General features: G+C 35.6%; 1 protein-coding gene across 3 annotated transcripts in view; it reads left to right on the top strand.

Moving 5' to 3' along the window:
* The window catches only part of TBC1D32 (TBC1 domain family member 32), a 249,792-nt gene that overhangs the window by 48,728 nt on the left and 182,657 nt on the right, over window positions 1-18,407 (top strand). For all 3 annotated transcript variants that reach the window (XM_004044609.4, XM_055389796.2, XM_055389797.2), the window contains exons 14-16: window positions 2,063-2,155; window positions 4,319-4,461; window positions 6,774-6,898. In XM_004044609.4, coding sequence (XP_004044657.2) covers window positions 2,063-2,155; window positions 4,319-4,461; window positions 6,774-6,898 — 361 coding nt within the window. The remainder of the gene's footprint in view (window positions 1-2,062; window positions 2,156-4,318; window positions 4,462-6,773; window positions 6,899-18,407) is intronic.

The following is an 18,407-nucleotide window of genomic DNA, read 5'->3' as shown; positions in this document are numbered from 1 at the left end:
GATGTCCTTTCTGTTTGTTAGTTTTCCTTCTAACAGTCAGGACCCTCAGCTGCAGGTCTGTTGTAGTTTGCTGGAGGTCCACTCCAGACCCTGTTTGCCTGGGTATCAGCAGCAGAGGCTGCAGAACAGCGGATATTGGTGAACAGCAGATGTTGCTGCCTGATTGTTCCTTTGGAAGTTTTGTCTTAGAGGAGTACCTGGCCATGTGAGGTGTCAGTCTGCCCCTACTGGGAGTTGCCTTCTAGTTAGGCTACTTGGGGGTCAGGGACCCACTTGAGGAGGCAGTCTGTCAGTTCTCGGATGTCCAGCTGCGTGCTGAAAGAACCACTACTCTCTTCAAGGCTCAGTTGGATATGCAGAAATCACCCGTCTTCTGCGTCGCTCATGCTGGGAGCTGTGGACTGGAGCTGTTCCTATTTGGCCATCTTGGCTCCACCCCTTGTACCTGGTTTTCTTTTGGGAGTTTAAAATTTTGGCATGTGCTAGGTAGAGTGTGCTTACATGCTTAGATCCCCCAAAAACCTAAGGGACTGGGTCTCTAATGAATTTTCCTGGTAGATGACATTTCACATGTGTTGTCATAACTTGCTGCTGAAATAATTAAGTGTATTCTGTATGACTCAACCAGGAGAGGACACTTAGAAGTTTATACTGGTTAGCTCTGGACTTCAACCCATGCACTTTTGCCCTTTGATTTTGCTTTGTATCCTTTTGTTATAATAAATCATAGCTGTGAATTCAGTTATATGTTGAATCCTCTGAGTCTTCTTAGTGAATCATTGAATCTGGGCATGGTTTTGCAGACCTCTGACACATTTAAAAAATGTGAAATCCATTCTTATCTTGTGAGCCTTATGAAATCAGCCCACAATGGCTATAGTTTGCTGACCCTGTTACACAGTATATTTATTTTGAATATTCTTTTATACTGTTTTGTAGCTTTTTTATTTCTCTAAATCTTTTCTTCTCATTGATTGTGAGCTCCTTGAGAAAAGACATTGCCTTATATACATCTCTTGTAGTTTCCATGGTAGTGCCACATAATTCTATGCATAATGAGCACTCAGTAGATAATTGACTTTTAATAAAAGAGCTATTATTTTATAGGATACTGTTGAACTTTACAGAAATATACTGATGTATACTTGTGATGTTGGTGCAGTATTCAGCTTACATTTATATGTCTATCATCTATAATTTATTTATCATTTTATATTGACTTTTAACATCTACATTTTGGCCTACCAGATATTATAGACCACCTGAAAATTGAGTTTCTAGAGGTTTATTCTACTATATTAGCATAGGTCAACTTTCACCTTTAAGTTTCACATGTGATTTCACGAGACTCTTTTAATGTAACCCTCTATAGCAAGAGTTGATAAATTTTGTCTATGGCCACATTTGGTCCACTATCTTGTTTGTACAGTTGTGAGCTAAGAATGGTTTTTATCTTTTTAAATTGTTCAGAAAAGGGTGTTTTGTGATATGTGAGAAATATACATTAAATTTTAGTGCACACAAAGTTTTATTGGAAAATAGCCATACTCATTCATTTGCATATCATCTACGTATACTTAGTGCTACCATGGCAGACTTGAGTATTTGTGACAGAGACCATTTGGCCACAAGATCTAAAATATTTGCTCTGGAGTCCTTTAAAGAGAAAGTTTGCTAAGCCCTGTTCTACAATTTTGTGTAGATAAGTCAGCTGGACCAACTTGGTAAGCTGAATTTTACTACTCCTAATTGAATAAACTCAAATAGCCTTGATCAGATTCATACATCTTCCTAGCATAGGTTTATCTTAAGTGATTGGTTCAAAATAAGTGGTAAAACTGTACCTTTACATGGCACCTACAGCATTGCTTGCCTTGCCGTGTTTTAATTTGTATGTAATTTGTTCTGGAGTCTTCTATCTGAGATTATAGCTCCCTTCTTCCTGATTGCCTCGTAGTCTGTACAAAAACTCAACTATATAGATGGATGAAAGCTCAGTTAAATTTCTCTAAGTTGAAAGAATATGCTAGAAATTAATTTTCTCTTTATTTTCTTTTTAAAGGTTTGGTATCCCTCATAGATCTGCTTGTTCTTTTTACCCAACTTATCTATTACTCACCAAGTTGTCCAAAGATGACATCAGCTGCCCATTCAGGTAATTCTGTTTCTATTTTAAATAGAGAAATATAAAACATCTAAAAATATTTAAGTATTCTATTGTCTAGATGTTTTGAGTGCCTGACCTACTTTGGTAAGTAGGTTTCATTAAGATACAGTATTAAGAGAAATTACATTGGTCCTGAAGTAAGCCATGAAATTTAATTTTGTTCACTGATGTTTTAAGATGTTTCCACTCTACTACTTTTTTTATTTAGAATCAGTATCACTGAGAATTTTAATGATGTTCTTTATTAAGATCAAAATGTTCTCAAGACATGATACTGGGGGATATTTGATGATAGGTCATAATGTGATTTTTTTTTCCTGTTATTTTCCATTCTTTATACTTTCTAAAATGTTTTGATCAACTCACTTGTTTTGGCTTACATCCAAAACTTCAGTCTTTTCAGGGTCTTCTTTTATTGAAGAATAAAAAAAAACCGTTCTTGTTTTTCAGAAAAATGCCTTTTAGTTTTATGGCTGTTGACTAGCTTTTAAAAATGTTCTAAAATATTAACATTTAAAAAATAACTTATATTTTTCCTTTGAGTATCAAGAATAGTTTCCAAAGTAAAACACTTAATAATAAAACACACCAGTGTGCATAGACATACAGTGTTCTAAAACTAGGAAATAACCCTTGAATTGCTGACACAAATTCTGAGACGAACTCAAGTGAATCAAAGAAAAAAATGGTTTGGGCTGTATATTAGTGCTATAACATATCTATCAACTGGTAGGTTATTATTCAGTACAGTGTTCACTGTTCAGGTGATGGGTACACCAGAAGCCCAAATCTCACCATTATTCAGTATATCCATGTAACAAGCTGACACATGTACCTTCTGAATCTATTTAAAAAAATATGAAACTAATAGGTTTTATCCAAGCAATTGTATTAGCCTATTGATCTTCACAGTGGTTCTCAGACTTTTTTCTGTCTTTACAGCATTTACGTGTATAAAGAACTAGCTTAGGTCTTCTGACTATCTACTCTTACAGCATAGACATCCTTTATGATTAAAATCATCTTTCTTTGTTCTAAATACTTGTTTATATATTGGTTTACCATGATGTGGACTGTTTTTGTCTTATTTACTTTTCTGTTCATAGTTAGTTCCTAGTACAGTGTCTGGTATGTATTAGGCACTTAATAAATAGAAGATGATTGGATGAGTGAAAGAATGACCATATGCTCATCACTAATATCTGTCCTTGTAAACAGGGTTTCTCACTTGGAGCTGGTTGAAAAATCACTGAACTTTCCTTTTCCATTTTCTTTTTGTCAGATATTGACCTGAAGTCAGCGTGTTTATTGACTATGGAATATTGTAACATAAGTTAAGAACTTTCATCTTAGAATAGTTTCCAAAGTAAAACACTTAATAATAAAACACACCAATAATGCATAGACATACAGTGTCTAAATACTAAAGTGTTGTATCTTACTAGGACAATCTTACATTAAAAACTATTGTTTTGAGGATATTAGATTATATATCTGAAAATTTGTCAATTTATGAAACTGAAAATCATTTAATTCAGTGATGATTCCAACCATGTTACACTTTTGTGTATTGTGTTTTCCTGTATATACTATATTTTGAAAGAAAATATAAAAAATGATCTTTGTTTTCATTGGCTTTATGGTAATACAAGAAGTATACTAGTGTCTATAAAAGTTTATGAAATTTCCATTCTCTTCTGCCTCCTTTTTCCCATTTTCTTGTTTGAGTGTAATTTTCTTGTAGGCTCAATACTTGAATATATTATTTAATCAAAAATAAATATGAGTATGGTAAAAGTGTATTCTAGGGAGAAAAACATGTTTTCTAGGAGGAAAAAGGCTGTACATTTGCTTCAGACCAAATCTTTAATATTAAGCAGTAATTTAATGTCGGACAGTAAATAATTTTGTATTCTCGTCTTTTGGCATTCATGTTTGTTGTCATTTGCTTGCTTTTTATTTTAAGCCAATTGAGATTCCCCTAAGTCAGGTTATAATTTGGTAGTACATCTTCCTTTGGATATTGAGTTGTATGACTTTTGAAGTACTGAATTAACTTTGATGTTGAACTTTTTGGAACAACAACAGCTAACATAAAAGAGTTCTGAGTATTTAATGTTTTGGTATTAAAAAATATTTATTGTTTATTAGAGAATTACTCTCCTGCAAGTATGGTGACTGAAGTTCTATGGATACTCTGTGATCAAAAAGAATGTGCAGTGGAATGCTTATATAACAACATTGTAATAGAGACACTTCTTCAGCCTATTCACAATTTAATGAAAGGAAATGAGGTTGGTATTATTTACTAAGGAGAAAAAGAGTGTCTTACCTGGGTATTAGTGTATACTCAGTGGGACTTTATTTCTAAATTTGAAATATTTTATTATGCTGTCCTTCCATATATGAATGTATTTTGTGTTGATATATATTTTTATTTATTATTAAATTATAGCTTATGCAGTTGATTGATTTATTATGATATGCAGAGGGAAAGAACATAGAATATCTAAGTTTTTTTTTAATCGGACTAGATCTGCTGATGCAAATAACTTAGAAAAGTTATTCTATTAAGAAGTTATTTGTTTCACAAATCTAATAAATCTCATAAATGTTTTGTTATTTGTTTTATGGCATTGTTATAGGTTTTGGAAATGCGATTATTTTCCTTAGTAACCAAGTCTGTTTTATATTAAGAAGAACTACTTTAGAGAGAACACTTATATAGAATTCCAATTTGAACAGATGTATGTCTCTTTACAGTTTGCACAATATATTCCCCTACATTATATAATTTAATAATCACAACTGAGGCTGAAATAAGTGACTTGCTCTAGGTCAGACATTTAGCAAGTGGCAGAGTTGCTATTGTTACTAGTTTGGGTGTCTGTTCAGTACCTCCCTCTGCTTGTATGACTTAAGCTTCTCGGCAGTGATTTTTAAGGCTTATCAATAGGTTAAAAGCTTTTGCTTTTTCGTATCTATTTTGAGGTGTTTTTACTGTTTTCATCTTCCTCTTATGTTCACCCATCAATGGGCTGTCACATACTTTTCTGCTTGTTGCTTGCTAGGTTAACTTGGCAAATGCCAAGTTTTCTGTCCCCTAATTACTTTCTTTCTTATATAGTCCAGTTATAATAGATAGTTTGCACTTTCTAAATAAGGTTATTATATCTCCTTGTGTTTGTATGGTTTTTCTTCACCCTAGAAAATTTTACACTTGGTCCATATGAAAAATTCCCCTTTAGACTAGAGTTTATCTTTGAAATTTCCTCCCAGTTCTCCTTTGCAAAGTTAGGTGGCTTTTTTCTCTGTGTTCCCATGTTATGTAATTCTGCAGTTGTACTTACATTATGCTTGAATTATTTATTCTTGACAGTAGCCCTCTGGCACATAGTGGACACTCAGTATCTAATTTAAGACATCCAGCATCAACCATTGAACCTCTACTATATCATTAGCTCTCTGCTGGGTACTGCAAATATAGAAGTGAATAATACATGTTTATTGCCTGTAAGAAGCCTACTCTAATAGGCAAGGCAGACCTTTAAACAAAAAATATTTAAAATGAGGAATAGAAAGTTTTAAAATACTGTGTTTATATCTATATAGACATGAGAGAATATATATATATATATAGTCTCATATGTGAGAGAAGGAATGTATTCTAAGGAGAGAAGTTGTTTTAAGAAAGATATTTAATATGAAAAGTGATATACTTTTTGTGCTAAGTAGTATGAGTAGTGCTATTCATGCTAAACAGTATGATTAGTAATAATTAGGACTTCTTTAGGTGAGTATACCTGACTAATCATTAGTTAGGCTAGCCCACTAAATTTATTAGAATGTATTGGTTGCAACATTTACGTTTTCAAATGTATTATAGATAATATGTGTGTTGGCATCCATGCAGGTACAGGTAAATAAGCAGACCCCACAAAGAGCAGGAATTATAATACTGTAGATACACTCCAGCATTAACATGGCTCTCCGGTTTTCAGTATGTGCTTTGTGCTGCTTTGTAATATATTGGCAAAGGTATTTTAGTACTTCCATTTGAAAGCAAAAGTGAGCAAATATGGTTAGTTCAGTCTTTGTTTTCTTATTAGGTGACATTATTGCCTATTGACCAGCCCATGAATTGGCTATCCCTAGTTGGATGTACATTCATGATGCAAACATGTGTGTAAGAGGATGACACACTTAGAAGGGATGGCAGTGTGTTAGATACCATATATAATGTAATTATATTGGATACTCAGGAGCCCAGTGGGTGGGAAATAAAGGGCAAAGTGGAAATACAAGAGCTACTACATTTGCCAACCAGAATTATATATAAAACTGTAACAAAAGCAGCAATTCTCAATAGTTTGGGTGAAAAAAATCTGTATTTATTTGCTTCATCAGTTGGGCTGGTAAAAGAATATAATCTAATAACACATTTTTTTCAGACGTATTATTTCACAGCCAAACAAATCATTAAGCTTGTTTTTTGTTGTAATATAACTTTATAAGACTACTTACAATCCTCGGATTTTAGTCTGTGATATGTTAGCATGTCATAAAATTATGTGATTTGTCTTGTTTTCTTTTTAATAATGTACAGGCATCTCCAAATTGCTCTGAGACAGCTTTAATTCATATAGCTGGTATTTTGGCAAGAATTGCATCTGTAGAAGAAGGGCTTATTTTACTCCTTTATGGAGCAAATATGAACTCTTCTGAAGAAAGGTATGTGCTATTTTAAATCCGGATAATTATTCCAGTTATAGTTTGGTTTTCTGACAAGCCGCTAATAATATATTAAATGATCTAAAAAAGTTGGAGTAACCAGGATTATGGACTATGCAGGCAGAGTAGAACTTGACGTCTGTAATTTCAAAATAAGAATAGGAGAGTTCACTCTCGATGGGTTTCCTTACTCCCCCATTATCTGCTCCCTTGTATTTTCACTTACAGACTTTTGTCACACATGATTAAGTCAAACCAAAGTCGTGCAAAGAAGCTAGCTATTTTTTCTTCCTCCTCTAGTTCCTATTTTCTCACTTAACCAATGGTAATATTTTTGTGTTTACACTTCTAGACTTTCTCTGTGCTTATAATCAGACAAACCTACATATAAACAGTCATATTTTTATCTTCTCTTTACAAAAATGGTATTATATTTTATACATTACCCTGCAGCTTGATTTATTTTATAACTATGGGAATTTTCTTAGGTGAATACAGAATGAAACATGATTTTTAATGTCTGCATTACACTTTTGTGTATAGCTGTACCACAATTTATTCAAACATTTCCCTCTTAGTGAACATCAGATTGTGTCTAGGAATTTTCTCTCCATAAATAACACTGCAATAAATGCTCTTTTTCTTATTTAGCTTGTTGATATTACATTAATTGATGTTCAAATGTTGAGCCAGTTTTACATACCTGAAATAAATCCCACTTGTTCATGATGTATAAATCATTCCTACACTTTGTTGGCTTTCATTTGCTAATATTTATTGAGTATTTTTGCCTCTATGTTCATGAGATATATCAGTCTGTAGAATTTGTAATCTTTGGCTGGTTTTGGTATTATTGGAATGGTGACCTTATAATAAATGAGAAGTTATTCTTTCTATCTTCTGGAGGATATGACACAGAATTGGTTTAATTTCTTCATAAAATATTTTATAAAATTCACCAGCAAACCAATTTTAGCCTGGTGTTTTCTAGTTTGGAAGGTTATTAGTCATTCATTCAATTTATTTAATAAACAGAGGCCTATTCAGATTGTCTACTTGCTCTTATGTGAATGTTGGCAAAATATGTCTTTCAAGGAATTGGTGAATTTATCTAAATTATCAAATCTGTGGGCACAGAATTGTTCATAATATTTCCTTATCCTGTTAATATCATTGAAATGAGTAGTGATGGCTCCTCTTTCACTTCTGATGTTAGTAATTTGTGTCTTCTCTTTTTTTTTTTTCTTAGTTAAACTGACTAGAGGCTTATAAATTTTACTGTTCTTTTCAAAAAACTAACTTCTGGTTTTGTTGATTTTTCTCTATTGATTTCATGTTTTTAATTTTATTGATTTCTCTTCTAATTTTTATTTCTTCTTACTTTGGATTTAATTTTCTCTTCCTAGTTTTCTATGGTGGAAGCTTAGATGATTCGTGTTAGCTCTTCTTTTTTTATAATATTTGTACTTTTATATTTGTACTTAATGCTATAAATTTCCCTCTAAACCACATCTTTCCTACATCTCATAGTTTTGATAAGTTGTATCTTCATTTTTCATTTAGTTCAAAATATTTTTATTTTCTCTTGAGATTTCTTTGACCCTTGTGGTTTTTTTTTTTTTTTTTTTTTTTTTTTGAGATGAAATCTTGCTCTGTCGCCCAGGCTGGAGTACAATAGCACAATCTTTGCTCACTGCAAACTCCACCTTCTGGGTTCAAGTGATTTTAGTGCCTCAGCCTCCCAAGTAGCTCAAGTAGCTGGGACTACAGGTGCATGCCACCATGCCTGGCTAATTTTTGTATTTTTATTAGAGATGGGCTTTCACCATGCTGGCCAGGCTGGTCTGGAACTCCTGACCTCAAGTGATTCACCTGCCTCGGCCCCCAAAGTACTGGGAATATAGGCATGAGCCACTGCTCCCAACCATTGTGTTTTTACAGATCTGACAGCACACTTTATATAATTTCTAGTTTTTAAAGTTTATTTTATGTTTTATGGCCCAGAAAGTGACATCTTAGTGAATTATCTGTGTAAGCTTATATAATATATATTCTACTATTGTTGGATGTCAATTATATTCAGCTGATTGATGGTACTGTTTGGTTCAACTTTGTCCTTACTGACATCCTGCTGAATCTGTCAATTACTGATAGAGGTATGTTGAAAGCTCCAGCTATATTAGTGAATTCATCTATTTCTCCCTGCAGTTCTATCAGTTTTTCATTTAAGTATTTTGATGCTTTGTTGTTAGGTGCATACACATTAAGGATTGTTATGTCTTCTTGGAAAATTGACCCCTTTATTGTTATTTAATGTTCCTTTTTACCCTTGATAATTTTCCTTGCTTTGCAGTCTGCTTTGTCTGAAACTAATACAGCTACTCCAGCTTTCTTTTGATTATTGTTAGCATGGTATGTCTTTCCTCCATCCTTTTCCTTTTAATTTATCTTCGTCTTTATGTTTAAAGTGTAAAGTGGGATTTTTATAGACAACATGTAGTTGGGTCTTGACTTTTAATCTACTTTGATAGTCTTTTATTGATGTATTTATGACATTAACAATTAATTATTGATATAATTTGGTTAATATTTACTGTATTTTTTGCCCTTTTTTTGTGTTCTACTCTTTTTGCCCTATCTGGCTTTGATTGAGCATTCTATGTGATTTCATTTTATCTCCTCTCTTAGTATATCAATTATACTTTTTTTCACTCTTTTTAATGGTTGCTGTTAAGTTTGTAATATACATTTACAACGGAATTAGTTGTAATTGCTAATTATATTGTTTTAGTTGTATTTAGTCCTCTTTCAAATAACACTGTATCACTAAACATCTAGCGTAATGACCTTATAAGAAGTCATTTCCTCCCTTCTGTCCCTTATATCGTTTCTGTTACTCATTTACTTTTTCATAAACTATAATCACCAAATACTTTTTTGCAATAATTACTTTGAATAAACTTGTTCGTTAGTTTTTTTTTGTTATTGTCGTTTTTTTTTTTTTTTTTTTTTTTTGAGACAAGGTCTCACTCTGTTGCCCAGGCTGGAGTGCTGTGGCGTGAACTCGGCTCACTGCAATGTCTGCCTCCCAGGCTCAAGTGATTCTCGTGCTTCAGTCTCCCAAGTAGCTGGGACCTATAGGTGTGCACCACCTTGCCCGGTTAATTTTTTTAGCAGAGACATGGTTTCACCACGTTTCCCAGACTGGTCTTGAACTCCTGAGCTCAAGCGATCTGCCTGCCTTGGCTTCCCCAAGTGCTGGGATTACATGTGTCAGCCACCTCACCCGGCCTCATTAGATTAATTAATAAGAAAAATAAAGATTGTATGGGTTATCAAATGCTTTATATTGCTAGTCTTTTTAATTTTAGTAAGATAGTCCTGAAAGTGATATTGCTGGGTCAGAGGGCCTGTACATTTTATATCTTGTAGATCCTGCCAGATTACTTTTCCAAATAGTTGAATTTTACCTTCTTGCCAGCAGTCTATGGGAAGTATGAAGTATCCCCTCCTTTTTATATTCTTGTCAGGACTGCATAATCAGTTTGTAAATGTTTTGGCAACCTAATGAATGAAAGATCTTGTTTTGATTTATATTTACTTATTTGATTTATGTTTACTTATTTGATTCATATTTCATGTGTCATCTCACTGAGTTTGAGCATCTCATTGCTCCTGTGGCAATAGGGTTATTGGCTATTTCCATTTCCTTGATAGTAATGTTCCTTTCCATATCATTTGTCCATTTAAAACTTGATTTATTGTTCATTGAGTTATGTATGCATACAGGAAACATAAAGGTTTATTATAAAAAGTAGCAGTTCCTTTCTTGCTCTCTAGAGACTACTTTCAGCTATTTTTGATGTTTTCTTTAGTGTTTATATTATCAAGTAATGTGCATATAATTTCTTTTAGCTTAAGGCTAAATTGTCAATTGTTCATTGACTTACATTACAACAATTTATCTCTCTTGCCTGCTTTCCCCACCAAACATACAAATACACATAGGTACCTAGTTCCTTCATTCTCCATCGGTGCAATACTGTTGTGCAATCGACTTATTTAATGTTTTACTGTATTCACATTATTGTGAACACTTTTCACAGCTGAGCCATGTGGTATTCTTTTGTTACTTTTCTATTCTTTCACAATTTTTGCCGTCTCTGGAGTTAATCTTTTTTTTTGTTTGTTGCTACAATTTTCAATGTACTTAGCTGTCACTGCAGTGCTAAGCCATCTACATGTTTTTTTCTAATTGACTAAATCCTCTCTCAGCATATTAAAATACCAAAGTCCAGGAGTTTAATTAAAGACATCTGTTTTTGAGCCTTCCCACCTACTTTATTCAGAACGGGTTTCTGCCTCAGTTTTGTGCATAACTTTTACGCTGAAATGTATTTTGTCATCATTATGGAGTAGCCTTATTTTTCATTTTCCTTTTTCTAGAAGTCTTTTTTGTCTTTTTTTGGTGTTTAATTATCCAAAATGTTATGATGTTTCTTGATGAAGTTCTACTTTTATGTACTTGATGAATGTCTTTTTAAATTGACACATAATAATTGTACATGTATTGATGGACATTGTAAATTTGAAGATTCATGCCTTTTAGGGAAAATAGTTGGATTTCTTATCTTCTTTTTTTTTTTTTCTTTCTGAAATTCTATTATTTGAACTTGGACATTCTTATCTGTTCTATTTTCTATTCCTTTTAAAATCTTTTTTTCTGGGAATTTTTTTCTGCTTTCATTTTCTAGCCTTTCTGTTGAAATTGAATTTTTCATTTAAGTTGTGTGGTTTTTTTGTTGTTGTTGTTTGTTTGTTTGTTTTTGAGACAGAGTCTCATGACTCTGTCGCCCAGGCTGGAGTGCAGTGGCATGATCTTGGCTCACTGCAACCTCCGCCTCCTGGGTTCAAGCAATTCTTTTGCCTCAGCCTCCCGAGTAGCTGGGACTATAGGTGTGTGCCACCACGCCTGGCTCATTTTTGTATTTTTAGTAGAGATGGGGTTTCACTATATTGGCCAGGCCGGTCTCGACCTCCCGACCTCATGATCTGCCCGCCTTGGCCTACTAAAGTGCTGGGATTACAGGCATGAGCCACCGTGCCTGGCTTTTTTGTTTTGTTTTGTTTTGTTTTAATTTAACAGAGTTTAACTGAGCAAAGAACACTTTGTGAATCAAGCAGCCTCCTCAGCCAGAGTAGGTTCAGAGAAACTCCAGCACAGCCACATGGTGGAAGAAGATTTATGAACAGAAACAGGAAAATGATGCACAGAAAGTGGAAGTGAGGTACAGAAACAGTCGTTTTGGTTACAGCTTGCCGTTTGCATTATTTGAACACAGTTTGAACAGTTGGCCCCCTTTAATTGGCCAGTGGTGATTGGCACAAGAGTAGGTTACAGTCTGTTTATACTTCCATCAAGGTTATAGTTCACTATGTACAGAGAAACATTTAGGCTGAACTTAAAATGCATAAGCAGGCAGTTTTAGGCCAAACTTGATTCAACAGCTTTTTTTATTTTTATTTTTTTTATTATACTTTAAGTTCTAGGGTACATGTGCACAATATGCGGGTTTTTTACATATGTATATGTGTGTCATGTTGGTGTGCTGCACCCATTAACTCGTCATTTACATTAGGTATATCTCTTAATGCTATCCCTAACCCCCCCAACCCCACGACAGGCCCCGGTGTGTGATGTTCCCCACCCTGTGTCCAAGTGTTCTCATTGTTCAGTTCTCACCTATGAGTGAGAACATGCAGTGTTTGGTTTTCTGTCCCTGTGATAGTTTGATGAGAATGATGGTTTCCAGCTTCATCCATGTCCCTACAAACGACATGACCTCATACTTTTTTATGGCTGCATAGTATTCCATGGTGTATATGTGCCACATTTTCTTTTCTTTTTAATTATACTTTAAGTTCTAGGGTACATGTGCAGAACGTGCAAGTTTGTTACGTATGTATACATGTGCTATGTTGGTGTGCTGCACCCATTAACTCGTCATTTACATTAGGTGTATCTCCTAAAGCTATCCCTCCCCTAGCACCCTACCCCACAACAAGCCCTGGTGTGTGATGTTCCCCACCCTGTGTCCAAGAGTTCTCATTGTTCAGTTCCCACCTATGAGTGAGAACATGCAGTGTTTTGTTTTTTCGCCTTGTGATAGTTTGCTCAGAATGATGGTTTCCAGTTTCATCCATGTTCCTACAAAGGACATGAACTCATCCGTTTTTATGGCTGCGTAGTATTCCATGGTGTATATGTGCCACATTTTCTTCATCCAGTCTATCATTGATGGACATTTGGGTTGGTTCCAAGTCTTTGCTATTGTGAATAGTACTGCAGTAAACATATGTGTGCATGTGTCTTTACAGCAGCATGATTTATAATCCTTTGGGTGTATACCCAGTAAGGGGATGGCTGGGTCAAATGGTATTTCTAGTTCTAGATCCTTGATGAATTGCTGCACTGTCTTCCACAATGGTTGAACTAGTAGTTTACAGTCCCACCAACAGTGTAAAAGTGTTCCTATTTCTCCACATCCTTTCCAGCACCTGTTGTTTCCTGACTTTTTAATGATCACCATTCTAACTGGTGTGAGATGGTATCTCATTGTGGTTTTGATTTGCATTTCTCTGATGGCCGGTGATGATGAGCATTTTTTCATGTGTCTGTGGGCTGCATAAATGTCTTCTTTTGAGAAGTGTCTATTCATATCCTTTGCCCTCTTTTTGATGGGGTTGTTTGTTTTTTTTCTTGTAAATTTGTTTGAGTTCTTTGTAGATTCTGGATATTAGCCCTTTGTCAGATGGATAGATTGTAAAAAGTTTCTCCCTTTCTGTAGGTTGCCTGTTCACTCTGATGGTAGTTTGTTTTGCTGTGCAGAAGCTCCTTAGTTTAGTTAGATCCCATTTGTCAATTTTGGCTTTTGTTGCCATTGCTTTTGGTGTTTTAGTCATGAAGTCCTTGCCCATGTCTATGTCCTGAATGGTAATGCCTAGGTTTTCTTCTATGGTTTTTATGGTTTTAGGTCCAACATTTAAGTCTTTAATCCATCTTGAATTAATTTTTGTATAAGGTGTGAGGAAGGGATCCAGTTTCAGCTTTCTATATATGGCTAGCCAGTTTTCCCAGCACCATTTATTAAATAGGGAATCGTTTCCCCATTTCTTGTTTTTGTCAGGTTTCTCGAAGATCAAATGGTTGTAGATGTGTGGTATTATTTCTGAGGGCTCTGTTCTGTTCCATGGGTCTATATCTCTGTTTTGGTACCAGTACCATGCTGTTTTGGTTACTGTAGCCTTGTAGTACAGTTTGAAGTCAGGTGGCATGGTGCCTCCAGCTTTTGTCTTAGGATTGTCTTGGCAATGCAGGCTCTTTTTTGATTCCATATGAACTTTAAAGTAGTTTTATCCAATTCTGTGAAGAAAGTCATTGGTAGCTTGATGGGGATGGCATTGAATCTATAAATTACCTTGGGCAGTATGGCCATTTTCATGATATTGATTCTTCCTGTCCATGACCATGGAATGTTCTTCCATTTGTTTGTGTCCTCTTTTATTTCATTGAGCAGTGGTTTGTAGTTCTCCTTGAAGAGATCCTTCACATCCCTTGTAAGTTGGATTCCTAGGTATTTTATTCTCTTTGAAGCAATTGTGAATGGGAGTTCACTCAGGATTTGGCTCTCTGTTTGTCTGTTATTGGTGTATAGGAATGCCTGTGATTTTTACACATTGATTTTGTATCCTGAGACTTTGCTGAAGTTGCTTATCAGCTTAAGGAGATTTTGGGCCAAGACGATTGGGTTTTCTAAATATACAATCATGTCATCTGCAAACAGGGACAATTTGACTTCCTCTTTTCCTAATTGAATACCCTTTATTTCTTTCTCCTGCCTGATTGCCCTGGCCAGAACTTCCAAAACTCTGTTGAATAGGAGTGGTGAAAGAGGGCATCCCTGTCTTGTGCCAGTTTTGAAAAGGAATGCTTCCAGTTTTTGCCCATTCAGTATGATATTGGCTGTGGGTTTGTCATAAATAGCTCTTATTATTTTGAGATACGTCCCATCAATACCTAATTTATTGAGAGTTTTTAGCATGAAGGGCTGTTGAATTTTTATTGAAGGCCTTTTCTGCATCTATTGAGATAATCATGTGGTTTTTGTCTTTGGTTCTGTTTATATGAGGGATTACGTTTATTGATTTGCATATGTTGAACCAGCCTTGCATCCCAGGGATGAAGTCAACTTGTTTGTGGTGGATAAGCTTTTTGATGTGCTGCTGTATTCGGTTTGCCAGTATTTTATTGAGGATTTTTGCATCGATGTTCATCAGGAATATTGGTCTAAAATTCCCTGTTTTTGTTGGGTTTCTGCCAGGCTTTGGTATCAGGATGATGCTGGCCTCATAAAATGAGTTAGGGAGGATTCCCTCTTTTTCTGTTGATTGGAATAGTTTCAGAAGTAATGGTACCAGCCCCTCTTTGTACTTCTGATAGAATTTGGCTGTGAATCCCTCTGGTCCTGGACTTTTTTTGGTTGGTAGGCTATTAATTATTGCCTCAATTTCAGAGCCTGATATTGGTCTATTCAGGGATTCAGCTTCTTCTTGGTTTAGTCGTGGGAGGGTGTATGTGTCCATGAATTTATCCATTTCTTCTAGATTTTCTAGTTTATTTGCATAGAGGTGTTTATAGTATTCTCCGATGGTAGTTTGTATTTCTGTGGGATTGGTGGTGATATACCATTTATCATTTTTTATTACATCTATTCGATTCTTCTCTCTTTTCTTTTAGTCTGGCTATCAGTTTATCAATTTTGTTGATCTTTTCAAAAAACCAGCTCCTGGATTCATTGATTTTTTTTGAAGGGTTTTTTTGTGTCTCTATCTCCTTCAGTTCTGCTCTGATCTTAGTTATTTTTTGCCTTCTGCTAACTTTTGAATGTGTTTGCTCTTGCTTCTCTAGTTCTTTTAATTGTGATGTTAGGGTGTCAATTTTAAATCTTTCCTGCTTTCTCTTGTGGGCATTTAGTGCTATAAATTTCCCTCTGCATACTGCTTTGAATGTGTCCCAGAGATTCTGGTATGTTGTGTCTTTGTTCTCATTGGTTTCAAAGAACATCTTTATTTCTGCCTTCATTTCGTTATGTACCCAGTAGTCATTCAGGAGCAGGTTGTTCAGTTTCCATGTAGTTGAGTGGTTTTGAGTGAGTTTCTTAATCCTGAGTTCTAGTTTGATTGCACTATGGTCTGAGAGACAGTTTGTTATAATTTCTGTTCTTTTACATTTCCTGAGGAGTGCTTTACTTCCAACTATGTGGTCAATTTTGGAATAAGTGCAATGTGGTGCTGAGAAGAATGTATATTCTGTTGATTTGGGGTGGAGAGTTCTGTAGATGTCTATTAGGTCTACTTGGTGCAGAGCTGAGTTCAATTCCTGGATATCCTTTTTAACTTTCTATCTCTTTGATCTGTCTAATGTTGACAGTGGGGTGTTAAAGTCTCCCATTATTATTTTGTGGGAGTGTAAGTCTCTTTGTAGGTCTCTAAGGACTTTCTTTATGAATCTGAGTGCTCCTGTATTGGGTACATATATATTTAGGATAGTTAGCTCTTCTTGTTGAATTGATCCCTTTACCATTATGTAATGGCCTTCTTTGTCTCTTCTGATCTTTGTTGGTTTAAAGTCTGTTTTATCAGAGACTAGGATTGCAACCCCTGCTTTTTTTTGTTTTCCATTTGCTTGGTAGATCTTCCTCCATCCCTTTATTTTTAGCCTATGTGTGTCTCTCCACATGATATGGGTCTCCTGAATATAGCACACTGATGGGTCTTGACTCTTTATCCAATTTGCCAGTCTGTGTCTTTTAATTGGAGCATTTAGCCCATTTTCATTTAAGGTTAATATTGTTATATGTGAATTTGATCCTGTCATTATGATGTTAGCTGGTTATTTTGCTTGTTAGTTGATGCAGTTTCTTCCGAGCCTCGATAGTCTGTACAAGTTGGCATGTTTTTGCACTGGCTGGTACCAGTTGTTCCATTCCATGTTTAGTGCTTCCTTCAGCAGCTCTTGTAAGGCAGGCCTGGTGGTGACAAAATCTTTCAGCATTTGTTTGTCTGCAAAGGATTTTATTTCTCCTTCACTTTTGAAGCTTAGTTTGGCTGGACATGAAATTCTGGGTTGAAAATTCTTTTCTTCAAGAAGGTTGAATATTGGCCGCTACTCTCTTCTGGCTTGCAGAGTGTCTGCCGAGAGATCCGCTGTTAGTCTGATGGGCTTCTCTTTGTGAATAACCCGACCTTTATCTCTGGCTGCCTTTAACATTTTTTTCCTTCATTTCAACTTTGGTGAATCTGACAATTATGTGTCTTGCAGTTGCTCTTGTTGAGGAGTATCTTTGTGGTGTTCTCTGTACTTCCTGAATTTGAATGTTGGCCTGCCTTGCTAGGTTGGGGAAGTTCTCCTGGATAATATCCTGAAGAGCGTTTTCCAACTTGGTTTCATTCTCCCTGTCACTTTCAGGTACATCAGTCAGACGTAGATTTGGTCTTTTCATGTAGTCCCATATTTCTTGGAGGCTTTGTTCATTTCTTTTTAGTCCTTTTCTCTAAACTTCTCTTCTTGCTTAATTTCATTCATTTGATCTTCATTCACTGTTACCCTTTCTTCCAGTTGATCGAATTGGCTACTGAATCTTTTGCATGCGTCAGGTAGTTCTCATGCCATGGTTTTCAGCTCCATCAGGTCATTTAAGATCTTCTCTATGCTGTTTATTCTAGTTAGCCATTCATCTAATCTTTTCTGAAGATTTTTAGCTTTTTTGCGATGGGTTTGAACATCCTCCTTTAGCTTGGAGTAGTTTGTTATTACCGATCATCTGAAGCCTTCTTCTCTCAACTCATCAAAGTCATTCTCCATTCAGCTTTGTTCTGTTGCTGGCGAGGAGCTGCATTCCTTTGGAGGAGAAGAGGTGCTCTGATTTTTAGAATTTTCAGCTTTTCTGCTCTGATTTCTCCCCATCTCTGTGGTTTTATCTATCTTTTTTCTTTTATCATGGTGATGTACAGATGGGGTTTTGGTGTGGATATTCTTTCTCTTTTGTTAGTTTTCCTTCTAACAGTAGGACCCTCCGGTGCAGGTCTGTTGGAGTTTGCTGGAGGTCCACTCCAGATGCTGTTTGCCTGGGTATCACCAGTGGAGGCTGCAGAACAGCAAATATTGCAGAATGGCAAATGTTGCTGCCTGATTGTTCCACTGGAAGCTTCATCTCAGGAGGGCACCCGGTTATATGAGGTGTCCATTGGCCCCTACTGAGAGTTGTCTGCCAGTTAGGCTACTTGGGAGGCAGGGACCCACTTGAGGAGGGAGGGACCCACTTGAGGAGGAGGAGAGAGGGAGAACCACTACTCTCTTCAAAGCTGTCAGACAGGGACATTTAAGTGTGCAGAAGTTTCTGCTGCCTTTTGTTCAGCTATGCCCTGTCCCCAGAGGTGGCATCTACAG

The sequence above is a fragment of the Gorilla gorilla genome, chromosome 5, assembly GCF_029281585.2.
Source record: "Gorilla gorilla gorilla isolate KB3781 chromosome 5, NHGRI_mGorGor1-v2.1_pri, whole genome shotgun sequence".
NCBI classification, from domain to species: Eukaryota; Metazoa; Chordata; class Mammalia; order Primates; family Hominidae; genus Gorilla; species Gorilla gorilla.
The sequence above is the reverse complement of the archived record's forward strand: the minus strand, read 5'-3'. Positions and strand labels throughout refer to the sequence as shown.